Source organism: Echeneis naucrates, chromosome 5, assembly GCF_900963305.1.
Source record: "Echeneis naucrates chromosome 5, fEcheNa1.1, whole genome shotgun sequence".
NCBI lineage: Eukaryota > Metazoa > Chordata > Actinopteri > Carangiformes > Echeneidae > Echeneis > Echeneis naucrates.
Window position 1 is genome coordinate 16,447,445 of NC_042515.1, and position 23,841 is coordinate 16,471,285.

General features: G+C 40.9%; 1 protein-coding gene across 3 annotated transcripts in view; it reads right to left on the reverse strand.

The window, feature by feature from the left end:
* Window positions 1-2,067: 2,067 nt before the first annotated feature.
* Window positions 2,068-23,841, reverse strand: part of LOC115043626 (histone deacetylase 7-like) — a 37,402-nt gene continuing 15,628 nt past the window's right edge. Inside the window, exons 2-25 of one of the 3 annotated variants that reach the window (XM_029502246.1) lie at window positions 21,438-21,622; window positions 20,928-21,009; window positions 20,321-20,435; window positions 19,958-20,037; window positions 18,935-19,048; window positions 18,533-18,630; window positions 18,028-18,126; window positions 17,524-17,663; window positions 16,385-16,604; window positions 15,931-16,162; window positions 15,185-15,382; window positions 14,901-15,034; window positions 14,548-14,668; window positions 14,417-14,466; window positions 12,841-12,948; window positions 12,558-12,613; window positions 11,338-11,425; window positions 10,770-10,889; window positions 8,247-8,344; window positions 4,957-5,075; window positions 4,528-4,661; window positions 4,357-4,441; window positions 2,810-2,957; window positions 2,068-2,711 (exon numbers count right to left, since the gene is read on the reverse strand). In XM_029502246.1, coding sequence (XP_029358106.1) covers window positions 2,675-2,711; window positions 2,810-2,957; window positions 4,357-4,441; window positions 4,528-4,661; window positions 4,957-5,075; window positions 8,247-8,344; window positions 10,770-10,889; window positions 11,338-11,425; window positions 12,558-12,613; window positions 12,841-12,948; window positions 14,417-14,466; window positions 14,548-14,668; window positions 14,901-15,034; window positions 15,185-15,382; window positions 15,931-16,162; window positions 16,385-16,604; window positions 17,524-17,663; window positions 18,028-18,126; window positions 18,533-18,630; window positions 18,935-19,048; window positions 19,958-20,037; window positions 20,321-20,435; window positions 20,928-21,009; window positions 21,438-21,622 — 2,861 coding nt within the window. In that variant the 3' untranslated portion in view covers window positions 2,068-2,674. Of the gene's footprint in view, window positions 2,712-2,804; window positions 2,958-4,356; window positions 4,442-4,527; window positions 4,662-4,956; window positions 5,076-8,246; window positions 8,345-10,769; window positions 10,890-11,337; window positions 11,426-12,557; window positions 12,614-12,840; window positions 12,949-14,416; window positions 14,467-14,547; window positions 14,669-14,900; window positions 15,035-15,184; window positions 15,383-15,916; window positions 16,163-16,384; window positions 16,618-17,518; window positions 17,664-18,027; window positions 18,127-18,532; window positions 18,631-18,934; window positions 19,049-19,957; window positions 20,038-20,320; window positions 20,436-20,927; window positions 21,010-21,437; window positions 21,623-23,841 lie in introns of those variants that run through there. The other 2 variants (XM_029502244.1, XM_029502245.1) reach the window with 2 other exon arrangements.

A 23,841-nucleotide genomic window follows, 5' to 3' on the forward strand; every position in this document is an offset into this window, starting at 1 on the left:
TTGTAACTCAGAAGTTATGATGGAGTGATCTATAGCCAAAGTGCTGTTGCTGATCATATTATTGTTTCCGCTCCCTTACATGTTGGTGCTGTATAATGTACCGAAATGAATACATGACATATCAGCGCTAAGAAATTAAAAATGACTGAAAAAAAAAAAAAAAAAAAAAAAAGAGGATGCTGTTGGAAATAAACATTTCAATTCATCTTGTTCAAGTGTATACAATTTACCTTTATTAAGGCTTTTAGTAGAAAACACAAAAAACTAAATAAGTCATTATTTACACTGTACAGAAAAAAACACAGTCAGTCAGTTCTGGTAAAACTGGACTTAGCCTGCAGTTTTAATTAACATCCAGTTTGTTGATGCCAACTTCACAAAGGATGGTCAGCATGATATATCAAGGCACATGGGAAGATAATTTGGTCTCTAAGTGATTCCTGGGATTCATTTTTAAGATCAAATACAAAAATAAGCCATTAAGACAAAAGATAAGACAATATTTCGTCAGGTCACTGTCGCAGATGGACTTGTGAGGCTTCGTAAAGCCAGACTGCTGAAGCACTGTCTTCCACAATGTGGAGCTGGAACAGCTCCATTTACTCTCACTGCCATGTGTTTTCACATTTTCATTTGATTAACAAAGGTTTGAGTTGCATACATCATGCAACATAAAGAAAGAAAGAAAAAAAGGCAAACATACTGCATAAAAAAACCTATAGCACCGTCAAAACTGTGTTACACATGCAAGGAGCACTTCAAAGACAGTATGAAAGTATGAAAGTTTAAATAGAAGTTGTGAAGGTTTTTTTTCTTGACAAATGAATTTGTTTATATATCCATATTGTGCCTTTTTGGTGCTGCTCAAGTGTTTGGATAGAAAGAAGAAACATTCAGAAACTCTTGAAAGTCTTTGAAGTTCTTTAAGCCATGCCAGTCCATGGACGGCACATTGTTCTCATAAACTTTGGTTGCACTTAACCTGTGTCCAATTGCTTTGTGTGGATATTCAACTATCTCCGTATTATTGCCCCATCCTAACAGTTCGAATGTACTTGTTTGGTCCAGGCAGGAAAACATCTCAGCATCCCGCTGATGTTAAACAGAGCAGTGCTACCAAAACGGCGAACAAAGGGTAGCTCACTTTGTCCTTGTTACAAAAGAAAGAAATGTATAAAAGGAAATTTACAAATTACAGCAGGAATGCTCATCCACAGGTAGAAACACTGGTCCGCTAAATAAAAATGATCAAAGTTCAGTTGAACATCCAAGTGGCTGTAACCCTCCCAGCCGGAGGGACGTCTAAGTGCACTTTGTGTGTGTGATTGTCAGAAAATCCTCATGGCTTTGGGTGTGATCTTCATCCAACGTAATGAAAATCACCGTTCTGACCTGCATTTTTATATACAATCATCATTTCTGAGTGGTCAAGCTGCGCTGAGGCATTATGGGTGATTTTTCATGTGTAGATAATCTCTTTCAGAGGGACAACTTTCTCTCCTGATATTGATACTCCAGTGACTAGAGGTATTAGCTCTTCACTGTGACTTATGCCACAGATATAAGCTACAGTTGGTAAAATGTAAATACATTTAAGATGCACTTCGGATGCATTTACTGTTATCTGTCCGGGAGTGATAACAATAACTGCAGCCATAGAGTCTTTCTTCATGTGCTCGCCTGACAGCCCAAGAAAGAAAGAATAGAAGAAAGATTTCAGAAAATATGTGGACATACAAAACAATATGAAACATATGTATCGCAGACTCCACTGTAGCTTCACTCTGGATTATTGGGTTCGTAAACAAAAAATAAAAAATAAAAAGTTCTTACGCTGACATTCACAAAAAAGTATGTCATAGGTCAAATGAATGAATATTTAAATGAATTCAAAATATGAGCAAACAAGACATGTTCAGGTTGGTTGTCAGAATCAGTCTTCTTGTCCATCTTGTCCAGTTCACATTACAGAACGGTACAGTGCAAAAAAAAAAAAAAAAAGATCAGAGAAGATCTTTGCCTTCATGAATGTCTGTCAGCTGCAGAGAAATGACATCATCGTAGCAGGACACGTCTTAAGTTGAGCGTTCATGTGCCTGCTCTTCTTCACAGGCACGTCCTGCCACGACGACTCCTTCCGCTCTGAGTGATCAGCTCCAGTAAGCCAAAGTGACCTCTGCCCCTCGAGGTTACAACAGTCCGAGTGGTCACGTGCAGGTCTTGTTGGAGACGTTAATACGGTGAATGTTTAAAGTTGCAGAGCTGAGTGTTTTGTGCCATGTAGGCAGCCCCAAATGCTACAAGAACGTACATCTTTCATTAGTCCGCTTCTAGGTGTCGTATTATTTCACTTTTTCTCAGTCAAGTGAGTGACGTCCCCTTCAGGAAGAGCCCATGGAGGCGTCATGAGAATGTGAATGTTGTCCAAGTGTCCAGGTTTGCTGTTGCTCAGTGTGTGTTTGAATCTGAGTCATCTGACTGCAGCCAGTAGTAACACAGGTGGAGAACCTTTTGTGAGGCAATGAATACAGTGGTTGAACTGAGAAGGACATCTGGTTCCACTGATGGTCCAAATGCATAGCTCTGTGTGTGTGTGTGTGTGTGTGTGTGTGTGTGTGTGTGTGTATGTGCCCATTGAGACTTGGTCGAAGGCAGCTGTCAAGAGTATGTTTCTTCAAAGAGAATCACCCTTTTCTGTCAGTTTTTCTTTCCTTAATAAACGAGAGAATGAGAGAGATTTTATGTTGCATGACGTGCCGTGTTGTAACTCTGTAAAAGCAGGTGTTATTGAATGTGACATCGTCCTTACCTGTCTGACATGAGGGATTCCATGGACAGCGAGGCGATGGCGCTGACGGCCTCGCTGTCTGAGTCTCGTCTCAGCCGTCGTCTCTGGGCCTGCAGGTATGACAGATCCACTGTGGCGGCCGAATCCTTCACACTCTGCCAGTACTCACCTGCAGGGAGCACAGAGATGGAAAAGAGGGAGAAGAGGAAGGAAACAGGATAGAGAAAGATTAATAGCCTCCATCGTTGGTATTTCAGTGTTCTTTTCATCCTGAATAGTTCCTTCAGGGAAAGTGCCTCCACTGCATTAATAAAAAGCACTATTCGGTGTTTGAGCTAGCAGTTGTAGCTGTTTGATCTGAATATAAACATTGACTGTGATATAAACAGCCTGTGGTCTAAATAGCCATGTTGATCGTTTCAGAAATGTAAACTCAAATTCAATCTCTTCTCTCAAGGTCTCCAGGCTTCAGTCCTGTGACACACAGTGGAAGTAAAAAATCAATCAGTGTTTGCAAATGTGTTCATCTATGCACATGTGTGTGTTCTGGCTGTGCATGCAACTCACACATATTTCACCCTGGGTCTAAATTATGGGCTTAACATTCTTGTGGCTTTGCAAATATTTTTAATTAATCTAATTTGGTTGGGATAACATTTGTGCGCAATCAGGAGGGGATGTTGCGAAGGTCGTGTGCCAGAGAAGTGTTTGAAGATAATTGGAGCCAGGGCAGGCTGTTTGTGCGTGCGTGTGTGTGCGTGTGCGTGTGCGTGAGTGTGTGTGTGGTGGTCTGTCTGCGTGTGGGGTGGCTCGAGGGAGACAGGGATGCAAAGGAGGAGAGGTGGCCGGAGAAGGGGACCAATGGGGAGGCAGAGGGCAGAGATTATTAAGTGGACAAGGGCAGAAACTGAAGCTATAAAGAAAACGTTGAAGTTGAAATTTTGAACTGTTTAAGTAACATAGAGAAAAATCTACCAACCACCTGGACAAGTATCCAATCGCGGCTATGTGGATTCAAAATAGCACAACACAATGAATAGCACAGTCTATTCATACAATAATTCAGTCTTACAGAGATTAAAATCTCTGGATAGCTTTACAATCTCTCCTCTGTTGCTGTTTATTACAGGGGAGAAGTTGGATTTTTTCCTTGACTGGTTTAAGGAGAGAGGGTGTTGTTTGTTGTTCAAAATGTACATTGTTCATTTTTGGCCTATAAAAACTAAGATCTTGACATGTATATGGTGTTAAACATACAAACCTGTATTCATATTTTCACTTCAACCGGCTGGTGAAAATATATTTACATTTGCATATTTTTCATATTTACTGCAATGTTTCAACAGTCTGTATGACTTTTGCATCTGTACAAGTGAGATATCAAAGGCCTCTAAGACAGATGGTGGTGCTGACAGAAAAGGATAAATCATGACAGGTTAGGTAAAAAATGTTTTCCAGGACTTAGACTCAATACAACAGTCAAACATGTTCAAATATGACATTTTCAGAGTGCAAACACTCCGACTGATCCTTCGAGTTGTGCTGTGTTGTGTTGAGTAACTTCTCACCCTGAACTTGGATGACTCTTTGCAGTGAGAGGGCAGCGTTTTTACACGGCTTCTGGTCCAAGATGGACTGAGACAATGGCTCCACCTGTGACACAACCCTGAATTGATCATACTGTATATATCTGCAGTGGCACCCAAATAGTTCTGTAAACACTAACACACGTATCCCACCTCCATGCCCAGCAAAGCACTGACACAGGCCTCAGAGGCGTCACAGATGGCTTTGAGGTCATGTCCCCCCTCCAAAGCCAGCACCACTCGACCCCCAGCCAGTGACATAAGCTGACGGGTAAGGAAACCGAAACCTGAAAACAAATACACACATGTAACTTTAGTAAGATACTGAAAGGCCAGTTTACCAACCCACATTGCCATATTGTACAGCACTTCCATCCTGATGCTAATGCAACCACTCGTTTTGATATTCTTCATTTAGATGTCAGGAAGCTGAACATGAGTGTTAAGTGACGATAACGGGGCAGCTGCCAAGTGAAGGGCGTGTTTTTACCAACAGCCGACAAGCCAAAATAACTTGTGTGTGGGCCGGACTGTATTCATTTGAATACGCTGTATGAAAATGAGGGAACGTCTGGACCTTACATTTGGCTGTGACTTTGTATCCTCCGAGTGATGACGAATGTCCTTCTACGGCATCAAAGCCAGCTGACACCAGCACCACATCAGGGGAGAACTCGTGGGCGATGGGCATCACCACAGCTCTAAGGAGGATAAGAGGAAGCAAGCAGATCTATATGATGATGTATCCATTTAAACCCTGTGGTCTGAACACAGAAGATATCGTGATATCAAAATATCATACACATGATTTATGAGGAAGCTGTTGACTTTAGATTAAACTAATATTGATTAATTATTGTAATGAGCAAACTTTTAAGAAAAGTTTTTTCCAAAAAAAAAAATCATTGCATCGTGTTGGTGGATTGGATTGGTGAACTGGAACACATGTACAAAGTAAGATTTTTTTCTGGATTGTTAACTGCAAACATTTACTTCACTGTAAACTCCCTCCATTTGAAAATGATAAATTATCAAAGACCATGTTCCAAGTGCTTGATCTCTGTTCTTGATCCATTCCTGGTAAGAAGCCAACTCAATAAGGTGGGGTAGTTCCCAGGTGTGAATGTGTGCAAAAAAAAAAAATAAAATAAAAAAGCTCAAGTGCTCTGCAAACCCTGGATACATAAACATCGCAAAACAGTTGGAGCAAAGTCTGAAATCACTCATGTTTAGGTGGGTGGGTAACACTGAAGAGTTTCTGTTTTTGTAAATGACACAAGCAGATAAAAATGAGACCCTTGATATATCTGGGCTGTGACGCCCACATACTGTACACTCTACGCAGGGCAGACCACTTTCCTCGCTTCTATGCTCTTCTCCTCACTTCCTCTTGTCTCCTGCTGCCAGTTATTTAGCAAGAGCGCATGGCCCATGCCGCGTTTGATTCTCTCTCTCCCTCTCTCCCTCTCTCTCTCAGCGGCAGTTCAAAGACGCTTGTGTGGGTCTGGTTCCTATTAGGAGCTCGTCCCTCTTCTCACGTCACTGACAGCCAGCCATCTGGGATCCATTGGGCCTAATTACGCCGCCTTTGGATTCCCTAACAATGCACCCCCCACTTCTTGTCCTCTCTTCTGCTGCATTCTCCTCTCCTCCATAGTCTGTCATTTGTCAGTAGCCACCTAGAAATATACATAAAAAAATGTGCCCACGCACCCACGCATGCTGCACAAAAGCCAAAAAAGACATATATATGCATTCTCTTCCTTTGAAACTGGATGTTGTGCACGTGTGCTGTGCTACCGGTGATTACACTGACCTTACGTTCTGACCACCTTAGTAATCCTCCGCACATACACACACACACTCACACTACGTCATGACATTTAATCTCAATGCAGCTGAGCTTTCTCCTGATTGTACTGGAGTCCTACCGCCACTCTCGACCACAATATTTCCCCTTTCACTGACAAAGTCGAACACAGAGACACACATCACCAATAGCCGTACTCTGGCTAGGTCTTCTGTTCCATTCCCAAGAGAAACACACAGTCTGGAACGCTCTGTTGTCTAAATCATGTATTCAAATTGAATTACACAACTGGCACCGGACTGGATAGTTAATTGCATAAACATGAATTCATGATGCATTAAATTTTGTCTGTATAGCGTGTTATCCATTTATTCGTGCCAGTGAATCCACAGAAAGATGGCAGCATTTCGTGAAAACCTATTCAAACATTTGTGTAGTATGTGTTTTTTCTCAGCTCTATCGTGCATTTTGTTTCTTAGAACATAATTTTGCCAAATCCAGATGTCATTTTATCCTTCATTAGATTGTTGATAAGGCCAGTAAATAACTTTTTGTCCCCCCGTGATAACATATGACATAAGCTGATTGCCCGGATATGCACCCCGGATATCACAGCTACACGGTATGAGCCTCAAACCACTGGACCACCAGGACATTCCTTCACCACAGAGCTTTGATATGGGGAAAAGTTTCTAGGAGTAACACACAATACTGAGCAGTACTACAGTGCGGTTAACTAAGGAAGTTTTACACATGAAACACTTGCCATTTCCCAAACTGGATGAAAAAATACCAAAACCAGACGCCTGCTTAGGAAAGGACCCGTTGTCTCTTAATTAGCATCCAAGGCTCCAGTAAACACTGGACTTACTGTTTTTGAGCCTGCCTATTGGGTCTATGGATTTTACCAGTATGGGGAAGCTCATTAGCATCTTTCCTTTGACGAGGAGCCCACCCACTGTGTGTGCTGCATGCAGCACCGTGTAGTGCTCACACACTGTTTAATCATTTGGTGGTGAGCCAGTGTTGCTGACAGAAATACTCTGAGTTCATTACAGTGCAGAGCAGAACCAAACCATATTCACTCAGGAAAAATATACTAAATGTAATGAAAAGTGAGATGAGAGTACAGGTGTGTTTCATGAATACGTGAATACATGTTTGTTTTAGTTTTAGAGTTATTGCTATCACTGTTGTTCCCATTCAATACAAATTGTCTAAACTTGTCTACAGTAACGGCTGCCATGTTTCAACAAAGGGCCAGTGGATAGCGCTGTTACTTCACAGCAAGAAGTATCTTGGGTTTGAACTCCAAGCCTGTGGCCTTGTGGCTTTGTTTCCCTGTGCCTGTGTGGGTTTCTTCCAGGTATTCCTGCTTTCCCCCACCATCCAGAGAAAAGCATGTTTAGGGCCAGTGACCATGAATTGGCTGCAGGTATAAGTGTGAGGCTGGGTGGTTGTTTGTCTGCATGCCTCTATATGTCGGTCCTGTGATAGACTAGTGACCTGACTTGGGTGGACCTGTCCCTCACCCAATGTGAGCTGGGACTGGCTCCAGCTCCCACTCTGACCCTGCAGGAATAATGGATTGGTGGGATGAGCGGGTTTACATTTTACTGTGTGCAGTTGCATTTTCTTATATTTGTTTGTATTTTTTTGAAGACTTAGACAATAGAACACAGCAAAACAGCAGGCAACACATAAATAGGTTGTGGACGAGGAATTTTCATGCTCAGCAAACTCTCAGCATGAAAATCATTTCAACATAGTGGCTGAAATGTGACAAAAAAATTATAACCAGTGTAAATTTTTCAGGGGTGGATATCTACATAAAATTGTGAGAGTCCATTTACATATTGCAATGACACCAAGTGAAGTCCATGTCTGTCTAAAAGGTCCAACAAGAAGGCAAACCCACAATGTGAATCTGCGCTCTATTTTGGTAAACTAATTACAGCAATGTATGGACATATATTTAACTGTAAACCTATTAGATTTTACATTTTGGAGTAAGTAAGAAACATAACAGGGCAAACAGACACCTGAAGAATAATATCTTTACCTGAATGCAGCCAGATATTCAGCATCTCCCATGGGAGGGTTCAATCCTCCAGTCCACCCTACATTCACATTGAAGCCTTCACCTGCACCTACACCCACCTGGATGGACAGAGTGAGGGGAGTAGGAGCAAGGGCAAGAGAGAGGAAAAAAAAAAACAAACTCTGTGAATGTCGAGAAAGTTAATGAGTCCCAAAAAAGTTCAGAAACTGTGACGATGACAGATTTGTGTCAAATGTTCACCAAATCAGCATGTTGCAAAACTAGCGGCAATTGAGAGAAAGTGACTGCATCTCTTTAAGGCAACACCAGGGAGTGATTATGATTCCTAAATGAAAGACGGATGGCTGTTAATTCAACACCCCTGTCTCTCCATTTTGATTTTGATACAATTTGTCAAATGGCCTTATAAATCAGTCGGAGCCACAACAGAGTTACACCCGTTTATGGTTCCCAAGCTTTGGGCTACAGACATACTGGAAAATGCTTCATATTTGGCAAATGCTGTTCATACGGACTGAATGTTGTAAAATGTTATATTTCGGCATAAAAATGTATTTGTATGTAACATATTTATACTGCATGATGGTTTTGGCAGTTTGTAGGGTTTGGTATATATCACGTCATATAAAACTAACATGGCATACTTCTCTGTATTACTGATTTACATGTAGATTTTGTAGAAAAAACACCATGCAGAGTTGATGGAGCTCATCTCAGTCTGACCTCACATACTTGGGGATGAGTGAACTGAAGCTCAAGTCTTGGAAAGAGTATTCCTGCATCTCTCTTTGTAGTCCTTCTAGCAGCCATTTAGCTGTTTTCTGAGCCTTTCACCATCAGTCAAAGTGTCAGTTTGAGGGGAGAATGAGGAGGTTGATTGACACACTCTTGGCATCAAGGCGTGGTAATTTCCTTTGCATGTGTGTGTATATGTGCGTGCGTATGGGTGTGAGAGGATGTTTGAAAGAGAAAGAATGCTGATGAGCATCACAGAACGTCTGTCTCCATTCTTCTCTCAGTGGACGGGATGTTCACAGGGCAAACGAAAAACACATGAGGCCTCCTGTCCTCTGCCAACTGGTAATGTACCCACGTGCACACACATGTGTGCACGAACACACACACACACTGCCGCACAAACACACATATACACACACACACACATGATTCTAGCTATTGCTCCAAGTCTCATGTGCTCCTCTGTCCTTTTCCTCTCTTTCATGTTTTCAGAGTAGCTGGACTGGATTAGGCCTCTGCTGGTTTCTGTGTGGTACGCTGCACTCTCTGTTATAGCGATGACATCACACTCCTACCCCATGGTGTGTTATATACCTACACGGGGGACAGTGAGACTCCAGAGGTTTACCACACAGCGCAACAGAGGTTGAGGGGCCACTTTAGGCAAAGCCACATCCAAGTCAGCAGAGCGTTTTATGTACCATCCCTCATCAAGGGGTTTTATGGGAAAACACTGACTATTTTATCCTCTTATTATTGTGGAGGAGGATGGGAGCGTGAGGAGGGGATGTGGGGGAATGGATGGTTGCTTAACACCACTGTGGGTTGGGGTCAATTCATCTGAATGGAGATAGTCATCACACTTGGTTTCTGGTAAGACCGCAGGCAGAATTCATAGGCATCTCAGTTTCCTGTAGCGCAAACAAAGGCATGCAATTCCACAGTACACATCCTGTTGTGAGGTTCTGACGTCCAAAGCCATGCAATTTTTCAATTGATGTAGGGTATTAAACCTACTGTGGTTACACCAAAACACAGTGGCATCTGCTCACCGTGACTTCACTGGGTAAACACCTTTGGAGCATTTGGAAATGTCGTGTTGAACAGATGAAAACATTATCTCGCTTTGAAAGTGGAAGGAGGTGAAGATCTTAAACTGTATTTTAAATTATATTTTGATTAGTAACTTAGTAACATTTTCAGGTTAAACTCTTGAGAAACACTTTCTGATTGACATCAGATCACATAACCTGGATTCCAATGGGAAGTCAAAGATGTTGGTCCTAATCATGACAACTCTGAGCGCTGCAGTTCACGACAAGATAATCTTCGAACCCTCTATAGTGCAAGATAGCATATTTATTGGAGCTGCTACGATTTTCATGCGCAGGACAGATGTCATCATTAGGAAAATTATTAATTTACGTTATCATTATGGCTTGAATCATGTGTTTAGCAAAAAAAATATAAAATAAAGTTAAAAGCATTTTTCTTGCTTTGACAAGTAAATGCAAAACACAAGACTCATGAATCACAAATATTTCTTATATCTTTCATCATGAGGCCGCGGCGATATTGTTATAACTCTGCATCTTCAAGAGTCCAACTAAAATGACTGTCCAGAGTCTGCTCTTCAAAGAGCATGTGTCTGATCTAAAAGTTTCTCATGTGTTGTTCTTAGCAATTTAGGTACATGCACGCAGACAAAAACACTAAGAAATCCCCGTGGCAACACAAATAAATAAACAAACACAATACTGCTTTGGAGGAGAGTTTTGTAACTACCTCACTGGGATGACCACTACCAGGAAAGAAGTTGCCATCGTCGTAGCGATGTAGAGAGATGTACAGCACACTGGGGTCGTTATAGAAAGCCTCCTGGGTGCCGTTGCCATGATGAACATCCTGCCCAATGAAGGAATGACAGTTATCATAAAACCACTGCACCTTTTCCCTCACAATGGCATATGTGTTTTAATCTTAAAGATGGACCAGTGTTTGATGCCATAATATGTAAGATTACAATATGCGTCATGACATGTTGCAGGCTCGTGTGCACACACGGATAACAGAGAAGATTAGTTGGCTGCAGATCAATAACTGCATGTGTGCGTTTATTTCACTGTATGTGACCCTGTGTTTACTCTGAGCCTACGTGACAGCTCAGATCACACATGGAGACCAGAGATAAGAGTGTCCAAATGAAAAAATTATATATAGCAGTGCTACTGTGCAGGGCTGCTCAGCTTCTGAGACTATGTATGTGCCTATGACGTATTTATATGCCTGTGCATGTGTGTTTATTTCTGCCCATGTGTGGCCCAGTGGAGCTAGTGATGTGTTGGGTCCTCACCCAGTCCACAATGAGGATCTTGCTGACGTTGAGTTTGTGTTGGAGTTGCTTGGCAGCGATGGCCACAGAGTTGAAGAAACAGAAGCCCCTGTGGACAAACAGACAGGAACAAAGGCAGCCACATGTGTTTATCGGGACATCACTGCTAAATTAATATCATAGAATCACCATATGGACCTTAGGAACCTCAAAGACATGTCTCCAGTTATCTAGCGTCATATGGTGGCTAATCAGTCCAGGTTGTGTCTGTCACTGCAACTGACTCCAAGCACAAGTCATAGAGGGAAACTCCTGCCACGTAAACATTTACTGCAAATATTTAAGAAATGAGGATGAATCATTTCAACTTGTTTTGCATTTCATCTTTCACCACTGACAAACAAAAATCTCCTTTTTTATATCATGCCATTATGCTGAGTCTAAAATCCTGCACTCCTGAGAAATGGAGAAACCATAAATTCTGTGACAAACAGAAAATTCCCTGCATGTTCCAAATGATAACAGTGTGAATGGCTGGCTGCGAGGTGATTTCAGAGAAATGAACTCACAATTTGGCACAGCATTTCCCTCACCACTCACTGTCTACAGTAAAGGCATGCAAAGAAAGTGTTGATATATGAAAAACAAAGGAGGATTGTTAAAAGTGGCAGAGTCAGCATGGGTCATAAACTGTGAAGGCTTTTGTGGCCGTGTGTATACGTGTGGACAATATATCATATATGCTGCTCAAACTCTGCTCATCAAGAAAGAAATCATTATCATCCCATAAATAACCAGCGACAGACAGTGCTGAGCATACAGTTCCAGCTGAATGTGGTTACTGGCTAATGCCTCCTATCAAAGACTAATGCACCCATGCACACAACACAAGTGCACATGTCCACACACATACATTAGAGGCACATGTAGACACACACACATACACACAGTTCTTTGAGGTGCTTTGCTCTGTGTCCTGACTGAAAGCTTGAAAGAAATTGAGTGGCGGATGTAGGTTGCCCCAGGCATCAGTCAGGTAGTGCGCACACACACACACACACACACACACACACACACATTAAGGCAGAGAGACCTAGGGCCCTCTCACTCTCTCTTGCTCAGAAGTGTAGCTGATCCGTAATAAAGCCTTTGAAATATTTGCGGAGACCTCCTGGCTCCTGGTATGTGTGTATGTGTATGCATGTGTGTGTGCGTGCGCGTGTGCATGCTGTTGTCCTTACTGTGGGGAGGACTGGGTTGCATGGTGTCCAGGGGGCCTCACCACAGCAAAGCCATTCTGAAAGAAGAGAGGAAAACACTCAACACCTCTGTGCTTTCATAAATCAAACTGTTTTTAAAGATTTGCATATGTACACTGTTGTAAATTCATGTAAATTATAGTCAACAGTTGAAATATCCATCAAAATAAACTGTATATTATTGTGTTTACCCTGCAACCTACTACACAGCATACAGAGAAAACACATGTCAGAGATGACTAAGTACTAGCTATGAAAGACACACCTTCAGCTCTCCTTGTGCGACTTTCAGTGCCAGGTCTGTGACACATCCTGCAGCAATACGGGAAGCTGCTGATGTGTGAAGCTCGTTCCAGATTGTATCAATATCTACCTGTCAGGAAAACAGTGACGAGACAAGTGGAGTTAGTTGAAAAGTCAGCCACAGATGTTAGTTGAAGATATAGTGAACTGTGTTGAAGTTTTAGAAAGTTGCTGCATACTTACTTGCAGACTCATCAAACATGGAATGTCTTGTTTGGATGAACCTAATTTTTTTTTTTAACTTAAATCCAGTAAGAAGAGCTTGAGCAGCTTTACCAGACAGTCTTGCTGTAAAGTCCCATTTCATTTATTCGAGCTGCTGGCCAATGCAGAATCTGCTATTGGTAGTTAAGAACTGACTTAGGAGACTGATTTAAGAGACTTCAATATTTTTTAATGGCATGCAGCTTCTTATAGTGTAGTATGTTCTTGGTGTGTTGACAAATATTCAAATGTGTGATCCAAAAAAAAAAAAAAAAAGCTAATGCACTTATTTTTCCAAATCAACGTTCTGTTTGTTGCATCTATTCTCAGTAAAAACCTGTCATGTGTGTCTCTGTTACTCAATTCTTCAAGACTCATATTTCTGGTGGTGTGCCGTGGTCGAACAATGAAATCAGAGGAATTTCTTTTATCACAGACTTTGCCATCTTGTTCCAATCACTCCTCTTCACCAGACTGGCCAAAGGCCGGAAATCCAGGCAGATCAGTCGTCTTATCAACTGACACCCAGCTCTGTTTTTTCCTTTCCTACCTCCTCTCTTTTTACTGATCAGTCTCTTCTCTTCTAATTTTTTTTCAATAGTTTCTTGTGGGCATTATTATCTGTATTTTATCATGTCTATAGACAAACTGCTTTATGTCCTTTATTTATTCTCTCTATTTTCTCCCTCTCTTACAGTTAATTGTTGAATTTGCTACCTTCACTTTTGATCTTTTTCTTCTTCTGCATTCTCGGTTTGCCTTAATCCATCCCCACTCCATAAAACCCAGTATCATTGGCATGCAAGCTGTAGTTTCTGTTTGTACCCTCTTTTTCCCCCTTCTTCTCCCTTTCTCCAACATCTCACCTTTGTACAGCCTTTGATTTCCGATTGGGGTTCAAAGTCATCTCAGCCAAAGACAATAGCATTAACAATTTGTAGCATTATTAGCTTAATTGTGTAATGAGGCATAATCAGCCATGTAATGTTTGCAGTTCAGTAATGCAATTAGATAAGTGGAAAGATTCCCACATGACTGGTTTTGCATGATGTGTACGTGTGTATACGTGTGTGTCCGTGTATATGTGTATTTGTAATTTTCTTCCTATTGCTTCTGTGGTTGGAATATTTTAGTTTGAAACCACTGCCGTGAAGAAATTTTTGCTGGTTCTCACATCCTCTAAAGTGCTGTCTTACGGTAAAGGGTAAAATTACTGCTAGGTCATTTGAGTTTAGCTGCAATGGTTAAGCTAAGGTGAGGTTCTAGAGAATGCTCCATGTCAATGAGTGTTATCTCAACTGTGCAACTGTGCGTGCGTGGCTGTGTGTTCTCACCCCAACGCCTCCACATGGTAACATGACAAAAATCCCTTGAGACAAGATGCCTGCAAGAGATATTTCATGCCATGAATGTCATTATTTAATTAATTTGTTAAGCAAGTTTGTGATTATTTTAGTTAAGTTACCAGCCAGTTTGCGGTTGTCCAGTTTGAGGCGGTTGAGAGGGTTGGTGCCGAACAGAAGCACATGTTTTTCTGAATGGACTGACTGTAGCTCTTCTAGAGTTGCTTTCCTGCTGCGGATACGCTACACACACACACACACACACACACACACACATTACTAATTGTGGGAATATGCATCTTCTAGTACGTTTAGTTTGTGTGTAAGTGTACACATGCCTTTTTGGGCTAATTTTTTGGGGCATTTTAGCCAGCTGGGCTTTAAGGCGTGATGAATGAGATGATAAAGTCAGTACAATCCTAATGTCTCCTATAGAAAGTGCGTCTGTAGGGAAGCGTGTGTGTGTATACTATACCTCACACTGGTTCCTGAGGCCTCTTTCAAGCAGTCTAGACCAGATGCTCTGGACCCTCCCAGCATGCTCAGGGTGGCGGCTGTTGTCGCCACAGGTACATTGATGCTTCTGCATCTGGGCATCATAAACCAGACCTAAATACACACAAACACACACAAGTGCACATAACTTCATGAGACCTCCTTTAGTATTTCAGGATCTGATTGTACATGAATTGAAACCCAAATTGAAAAATGAAAACCAGCACAGTTTCCCATTTTCCTGATCAAGAAGGTGTCACTCACCAGTAGTGAAACGTAACTGGACATCTGCAGTAGGGGTGGATAGCGATAGAGAAGGTATATTGGTGGGTGGATGCGTAGGAGATAGAGAAGTGGAGGCTGGGGAAGACCTGGTCCGAACCAAAGGCTGGTGAGGCCAAATTAGGGCAGGTGTATTCATTGGGTCCACCTGGAGTCCTGCTCTAAGAATCACCTGCCTCTGTGGTACCAAAAGAAGAACTATCATTGATGGAGCATAGGCAGTATTGGGCAAAGACTAAATATAAGAAATTCCAGAAATCCTACTTTTGTAGCAACCTATTATTTGATCAATTTAAATATTGCGTGTCCAGAATAAGCAACTGATAAAGAAAAGGAAGAACTGCCAAACACTGAATCAAAATACTTTAATGTTAAGTTATATAACGTTTTTTAAATCTGGTATAAATAAAGTTGCAGCGCCCTCTAATGTCTATGAACATAACTGTAACACAATTTCTTTTTTCTGTGTCATAAATATCATAAATTAATTACACGATAAATAGTTATTTAAATTGAAAACTAATTACTAAATACTTAAGACAACAATTCATCAAACTCTGAAGCAGAGGGAATAATATGCACATCCTGCATATAGCCATTGAGCTGCACAAAACACAACCAACTTACTCACAACCAAATACTACATTAAGTCATACATAATCCCTTTGGGAAGCTTTTTGTGTGTTAGCAGAGTTTTATCAAGTGGTAGGTTACCTGACTCAGGGAATGTGAGGGTTCAATCAAGCTCTCCCGTGAGGAGGTTGTGGACTCAGTGCCATAAACAGAGTCTGTGCTTGCAGAGCTTTGTCTCCTGTGGCTGCTGTCCTCACACACTGAGCCTGTTTCTGAGCCACACACAGATCCTGACCTCGAACCAGAGCCTGATCCAATTTCCTCAAGGTCCATGTCCTCTGATGGGATCTGTGTCAGACGTGGCTTCTCAATGGACTTGCTTGTTGGCTAATATAAAATAGAAGTTAAACCATGTTTACAATTTGCTAACGATAATTTGTTTCTTTCTATATTAAGTCAGATGTTGAATAAATAAATTACATAGAGATTTTATATGGGAAGTAATAGAGTTAAGTACTTAAGTACTTAAGTCTCATACATGTATTCAAATAACTTGTTTGCTGTTAGTTTCTATATGCGATGCTTCTGTCCATGTGTGTTTCCTTTCACCTTTCCCAAATGAGTATTCTGCTTGAACCTCTCCAGCCCACTCTTGTGGTACTGCTGAAGCAGCTGGTGCTGAGCACTTGAATGTGGCATCGCATGCAAAGAAAAAGGAGAGTGGCTGTAGGGTGGCGGCTCTGAGCGTGTACGCTCCACAGGCCTATGTGAGGGCAAGTTGACAGCACCGTCTCGTCTGGGGGGCTGATGCTGCTGCAGAGGAATGGAGCTCAAACCATGAACTGCAGAGAGGAAGGGTAAGGGCGAGTGTAAGAAATGAAAACAGGAAATAGAGGTAAAGGTGACAGAAAGAGCTGAGGGGAAAAAATACACAATAAAATGGACATAAAAATGAAAATACAGGGCAGTGCGGGTGGTTGATTGGTTAGTGTAGTTGTGTCCTTGATTCAAATCCAAGCAAGGGACCTATGCTGCAGCTCATGTCCATATCTCTCTGACGGTTTCCTCTCGGCCTCTGTGATAATTATCCAATGAAACAAAGGCAATCAAAGCCCCCCAAAAATTTATGAAAAAGGCAAGCTGGAGGCAGTAAAGTATGGAGGAAAATGTGAACATTTTACTTCTGCTGATGATTTAATGTTGGTTGTTTGCATCAGATTTGTTTTATTATTATCTACAGTAGTATCAAAGACCCAGTAGAGGGCACCCTTATGTTGTTTATTATATTGAGGCACAGGCTACAGGGCATTGCTGTTCTTTAAGATGTACTTCTTCATGTCAGACTCCAAGTGTATCAGTTTGCACCTACACTAACAACTTAAGTGACAGCTCGTTCTCATTTTCAATCTCTATATGGAAATACCGAATTTGTGTTTGCTAAGACCAAATGACCAAATGTAATCTACAAATAAATCAATCTATGGGAAACATCTGGACATTGCGCATCACACAATGTCCAGATGTATGACTTTGAGCTTCAACAATTCTTCTATTTCAATATTAACACCAATAAATAAAAAAAACAACTATTCATTAACAAAATCCAATAAAGTCTCTTGATCCCCTTAAGTTGAGGTTGCACCATTATTAAAATAATTCACACATAAATGCTCCTTTTTCACTTCACTGTAAATTTGCACAGTGTTTCGGCTTTTGCTGCACATTTGTTGATTTAAAACTTACAGGACACAAGCTGGGGGTGCACCAGTCCAGTGTGTGGTTCCAGTACGAGCACAGGCTGCAGGTGCTGGGCCAGGGATGGACTGTTTCTTTCCACAGGTAAGTAGACCTGATGCAGAGCTAGTGGCCTGGCTACTTGCTTGTCGGGCTGGTGAGTGAGAGAAAACAAAAGTCAAGAGCCTGAGGTAGGACATGTTGGTGGGGTCACTAAGAATTAGAGGAACCCTTGTCATGTCTGGAGCTTACACAAAAAACTGTGTAAGCGCCATTGAAGATGTTAGTGATATGGGTAAACCAACACAAGACTAGCTCACAACATATGAAAGCCCTAAAGAGATCAAGAGGGAAGTGAAAACCTGAATATACCACGTCTATATAAGGGTTCCCAGCACAAATTTAACTTTGTGTGTCTATTTGATAAGTTGATATGTGATTCAGAAAGGTAGCTGGAGTTTATATTGGTAATTCAACCATAGGCCAAATGGGAACCCTCAAAATGTGTCACTGCTCACCTGTGCAGGAAGTCCAGCAGTGATGTTGGGCATTGCAGTGGGGTTAGGAGGCAAGGTGAAATGGGACAAGCTACCATCTTTTAGCAGCAACCTCTGTGCCTAAATGAAATATAAATTTCATTTAGTCATTACATGTTGTCAGTACAGACAGTCACATATGATAGCATATGACCACTTGAATTTATTTATTAAATAAATTAGAGATGAGAAAAAATGTAATTGAAAAAAATGTCACATTCAGCGCATGATGGTTTTTGCAGATGTAAAATCACCAGAAAAAACCCACTATTATCATTTATTCAGTGAGTAATTACTGCTAAGAAAACAGGAAGTGAAAAGTTTTCGAGGAAATACATAAATAATCAAGATGATGAAGATAAAACATCAACATCTGGCCAAATGAATTGTGTTCACCCGTGCTTGAGCGCTGAACCTTAACTAGTGCAATAATACACCAGTGTCGATATCAAAATTTGACAAAGCCTTCATATAAAGAAAAGCTCACCTCATGAGCCAGTGGAAGGGTGCCATTATCTGAGTGGAGGCTGTCATTAGGTGAGCTGCACCCTGATGCTGAAGTGCTACTGCTGCTTGGAGATGAGTCTAGATGATAGAATGAAGAGATACCACAAAACTCATGAAAACCAACAACAGAGCAAGTGTACTCCTACAACATAAAGCTAAGTGAAAATGTATTAAACCATCTCACTACAGTGTGGGTTGAAATTGTTTGTTGTACATAAACAACAACAAAACATTCTTCTAGTAAAATAACTACATATGAGGAAAAAAAACAAAACAGATGAAGCAACATTGACATAGATAGCTGAAACAGGGAGAAAAATAAAAAGAACAAACCAAAAGCAATAGTTCGTAAGAATGATCTATCTAAATGTAGATACGCTACCCAAAGTTTCTGTCCTGTGCTTGACAGCAGGAGGGGCACTGATCTTACGCTGCAGGGGGTTTGGCCTTGTACTGATCAGCTTCTTCAACTTCCACTTCAGAGTGGGCTCAGAGACTGGACATGCAGACATACACACATGAACATCAGTAGAATCACACGCACTAACTTTTCAAAAAATGTATACATATGTATAGCTTTCGTCCTTAGAACTTAGTGATAAACTATATGATCTTATACTGGATGTGAGCAGGAATACACAGACTCAGTAATGCACAGTAATACTACATTGACACACATAATTTTGATAACAAAACAAAGTTAAAGCAATCTGCAGAACAGCTGAACCAAGCAAATGCTTCAACTCATCTCAGTAGAATTAAAAAAGTCCCATGTTTACATTGGTCAGGCTCCAGTAAGCCTGAACAAAACAATCAATCAGTAGCTGGTAAAGAGCAGATAAAAGGCAGCTATGTTTTGTCTCTAGGCCAAAACCAACACTGGAGGGTGTGTGTACGCACGCTGGCACCTAAGGGTTCTGAGGCAATGCAAATAAATAGTAGCTTTTTGAATGGTTAGTGTACTTGAACTGACAAAACCACTCCCACTGTCATTCACACGGTGAGGGAAACCTGCTCAGGACTCTCACGCAGTTCATTTTACACATACCTTACTTAAATGTTATGTAACTGCTTTGGTTTTTGCACATCTGTGTTGCTCCTATTCTTATGGCTGCTGAGTCTCTATGCCTGCAGGCCTGTTGATTCATAGGTTTCTTTCGTCTCACTACTGTTAAATTTCTCTTTCTCTACCCAGAATACATACATAATGACAGTTTGCTGAGACACTGAAAATTATACTACTGAAATGTAAAGTACAGTCAGATAACTTTCCATCTGACTCAAATTACACAGAATACAACACAATAAGAATAGACTTCAAGTGGAAAATCACCAGTGACTTTCACATCTTTAACCTCAAGTTTGGGAACGTCATCACAGACACTGACAGCTAGAGCCATCTCACCTGTCCTGCGCAGAGCAATGTCCTTACGCTGCTCACACGGTGAGGGCTGAGTCTTTGGGGACATTTCAGGAGCTGGTAGTCTAATTAACCAAAACAAAATTAGACAGATTCTTATTCATGAAGATAAAGGAAAATAAGAGGAAATATGTTTTTATTTTTAACAGCGATTCATGAGAATCATTAAAATAGCCAACCAAATGTCAAAATAGAGAATATAGACGCATGAACATATGTGAAACTGCTGTATTACCAAAATAGTCTTTTTTTTTTGCTGAGAGTGTGCTGTGTTTGCAGCTCTCACAGTCTATGTTCTGCTTTCAAATAAATCACAGGATTTCTGTTACGCTAGTTTGTCTTTCTCACCTGTACCCTTGTTTTGGACTGCTGTGGTTGGGGGTAACTCTATCATGAGTGGGCTGGTTCTTCATAATTATATGTTCCCGAAGTTTAAGCCTTACCAGAGGACTGGATACAGCGCCTGCCAATCAAAAAATACCCCCATTAGTAAAGAAGACAATTATTTGGGTCATGTACAAGTCATGCAATAGATAAAGCTGCAATAGTGTAGAGAGATAGAGAATTAATAATAAAACATGTTTTTGATGCAGAAATTGGAACAGTTTTTTTCACATTGATGTATATTATATTGTTTGAATAAGAGGTCAGTGGTATGATCCAGGAAATTAGTCTATTTTCTTTATACTCACTTAATTTTCCCAACATGCCAAATATAAAAACAGCACAACATTTCCTGAAACCACTGCTTGTTTGATTTTGGTTTGATATGAGCACAAATTTCCTAGGAATCTGTGAATACATCACAGCACTAGAGGAAATCCCCTTTTTTATTTAAACATAGTGTGTGCTGTGACTCATATGAGAAACACGTCAACAACCTGATGGTCTTTCAGCAAACATATGAAAACACATTATGGCACAGTAAAGTCTCTGTGGTACATGTGATACTCACTCTGCTCATTTTTATTCTTTCGTGTCAGCTGCTGAAGCTCTTCCTCCTCCTCCATCTCTCTTTGCCTTTGTTCAATGTTATACTGCAAAGGACAAGCAGGAAGACACATTAACACTGACCGACTTTATTTGCTTATGCTATAAATATGAGATTTATACAAAAAGGCAGGAACGGTTAAAGTCCCCGACAAACATGTCGACAGTTAAATATTGCCACAGGATTTGCATATTGGACATTGCTGAGAATTGGACTTGTCTGAAGGAGTTTGGCAAAGGCGACTGACTGGTTGGCTTAATGGTTGATATAGTAGGAAATCCTGCACACGAAATGAATTGTTGAGGTGTTAATGTTGCACGATGTGGCAAGACATGTAGTGTGAAATGTCATTGGTTTACTCATTCATATTAACCCTCTGACAGAGCCATTAAGGAGCTGGTGATGTTGGGTGATTGTGACAGCTGAGAGGGCTGTTAAGAGTGTTATTCTGCTGACACAAAGGTTTGGTCTCACCTGCAAGCGCTGCTGGGAAAACTGAGGGCAATGTTGAGTGTTGAGGGGTCCCAGGAACAAGCCGGGGCGGGGAGCCAGCATGGCCGAATCTGGGCCTGGATGTAACAACCTCTGGGTGACACTTAGGTCCATGGGCTGCTCCCCACTTATTGATAATGAAACCTGATTGCTGGTGATCACATCCACTTCAGAGAAAAAGAGAAAACAGCAAAAAAAATAAAGAAAAAAGGTGAGAATTGTTTGTGCTGTGAAACATCAGCTACAATTTCATAGATCATGTGACTTTTCACCATACTGTAAAATGTGATGATTTTTCAATGCCATAGACCGATCATCATCCCAGATTATAGCATCATAAATTTTCTGATAACTTAGAGCTTGTAACACCTGAGGAAAAATGTTTTCAACATATACTAACAAAAAGTCCAAGAACAATTCGGGCACCATCCAGTGTTTATGTTTTACATAAACAAGATCAAGAGTGCACTCAGTTTATTTGGCACAAGTATATGCCCAGATGTGTACTTGTACTTGAACTCTGCACGTTCACCAGCCATATTTCATTTCATTCAAGTCTTCCTGCCTCAAGTGAATTGGCCATTGTCCAACACTACATTCAGCAATGAAAAAGAGAGGGCTGTTGTGTGTGTTGGGGAAATAGAGGCATAAAATAAAATGGAAAAAAATTGAGTGGTGAGTTGGATTTGAACATCGTGTGGTCAAGGCATTTGGGTCAGGTACATCAATCTGTCATGCCCTTGCAGGTTTTAACTAAAATGAAAGAAATAAAAAGCTAAATTTAGCACAAGTGAGTCAAGTGAACCAAGCCTCCGTGCCCTAACTAAAGACAGATGTCTTTTTATAGGTGCAGGGGAGTGTGAAAAGGTTTTGATCCATTCATGCAATCCAAAGCCTATTGTAAATATGTCAGAATAACTTTACTTTTCATCACAACTGATTTAACTGTGGTATGTATCGCACAAAATGGACCTGCTGGTATGACTTATAAAAAGTACAAGAGAAGGCTGATGATAGCTGGTACTGGGAAGACAACAGCCAGAGGTTATTCTCAACTATTGTGATGCATGATGCAAGCCAAAAACATATGGAAGCCTGTGGATCACCTGATACCTGAGACCAATAAACATTGTCAGGAAATGTTTTGGTTGCTAATACAAAGGAATAGGCACATAGAGTGTGGAAGGAGATACCTTGCTCCCTCTGGGGCAGAGGGACAGTGACAAGAAGGGAGGGATGTGGAAATTTACTGAGCTTATACGCCTGAATGAGTGCAGCCCAGAATATTACTCAACATTACTCACATTATTCCTGTAAGAGGACATTTCTTTACTTGAATACGCTGTTGAATTACACTAACTGTTGTGGTCAACACTGTATCACAGTAACAACCTTGAAGTAAAAACACTGCCTCTCATACCACAGTCGCATTTTCTATCATAATAATTCACTTATTTTGGGAGTTATTCATTAGTTAAATAAATAAACGATGACGTTATCAAGCCAACTATGTGGGTAAGGCACATTAAGAAGAACAAAATGCCAGAGATAAATCAAGAGGGGTGTATTTTTAGAGTTTGAAGACTGTTTTGAAGACTAGTGCGATTACAGCTAACAGTAATTCCAGCGAAGACAGATTCATTGTTTACAACACCTCCATAAGTTACAGAAACAACATTCTCAGATCTAACTTCTTGTGGTGCAGTAACAGCCCTAGACAAACCTCCACATACAGGCTGCACCCAAATGCCACTGAAATTCCCTCCTCTTTGAGTCAAACAGCAAGCTGTACAGATCCAAGAAAATTTACTTGGCCCTCATTCCCAGAGAAGAAAACTCTGTATGAGTTACACAGTAGAATGTGAAAGAAAACTGGTGGGCAGTTAACAACGCCAGATTTATTTACAAAACAACAGTATTGTACATTTTAAGCCAAATGGTTCCAGATCTGTTGCACAATGGAGCTCATAATACCTGCATGGGATCAGCTTTGTTGTCTCTACATGTGAACTACACAAACTATTGTGTAAGAACGAAAACTTTGATGGGTCATTATTTGTACAGCTATTCACTGAGTTAATGAAACACGCAGATGACAAGCCTATTGTTAATATGATGTCTCTGTTTTGTTTTGCACAAGGTAGAAGTCCTACTTTGTCAGCAGAGCCAAACATCAGTACATCAGTGAAGACTTTATGTGACTTTCAGCTGGTTAATGCATCCCCAAGTGTATATTACTGTTGATGCTGACAGTGTTGGGTTCTTTCGAGCTTTTAGCTATTTAAAAAGTGACACAAAAAAACAGGAAGTACCAGAAACAGCAGAACAGCACGTATTATTGAAGAATGTCTGCTGTGTTTGCAAAGGAAATCAGGAGCAGGATGGT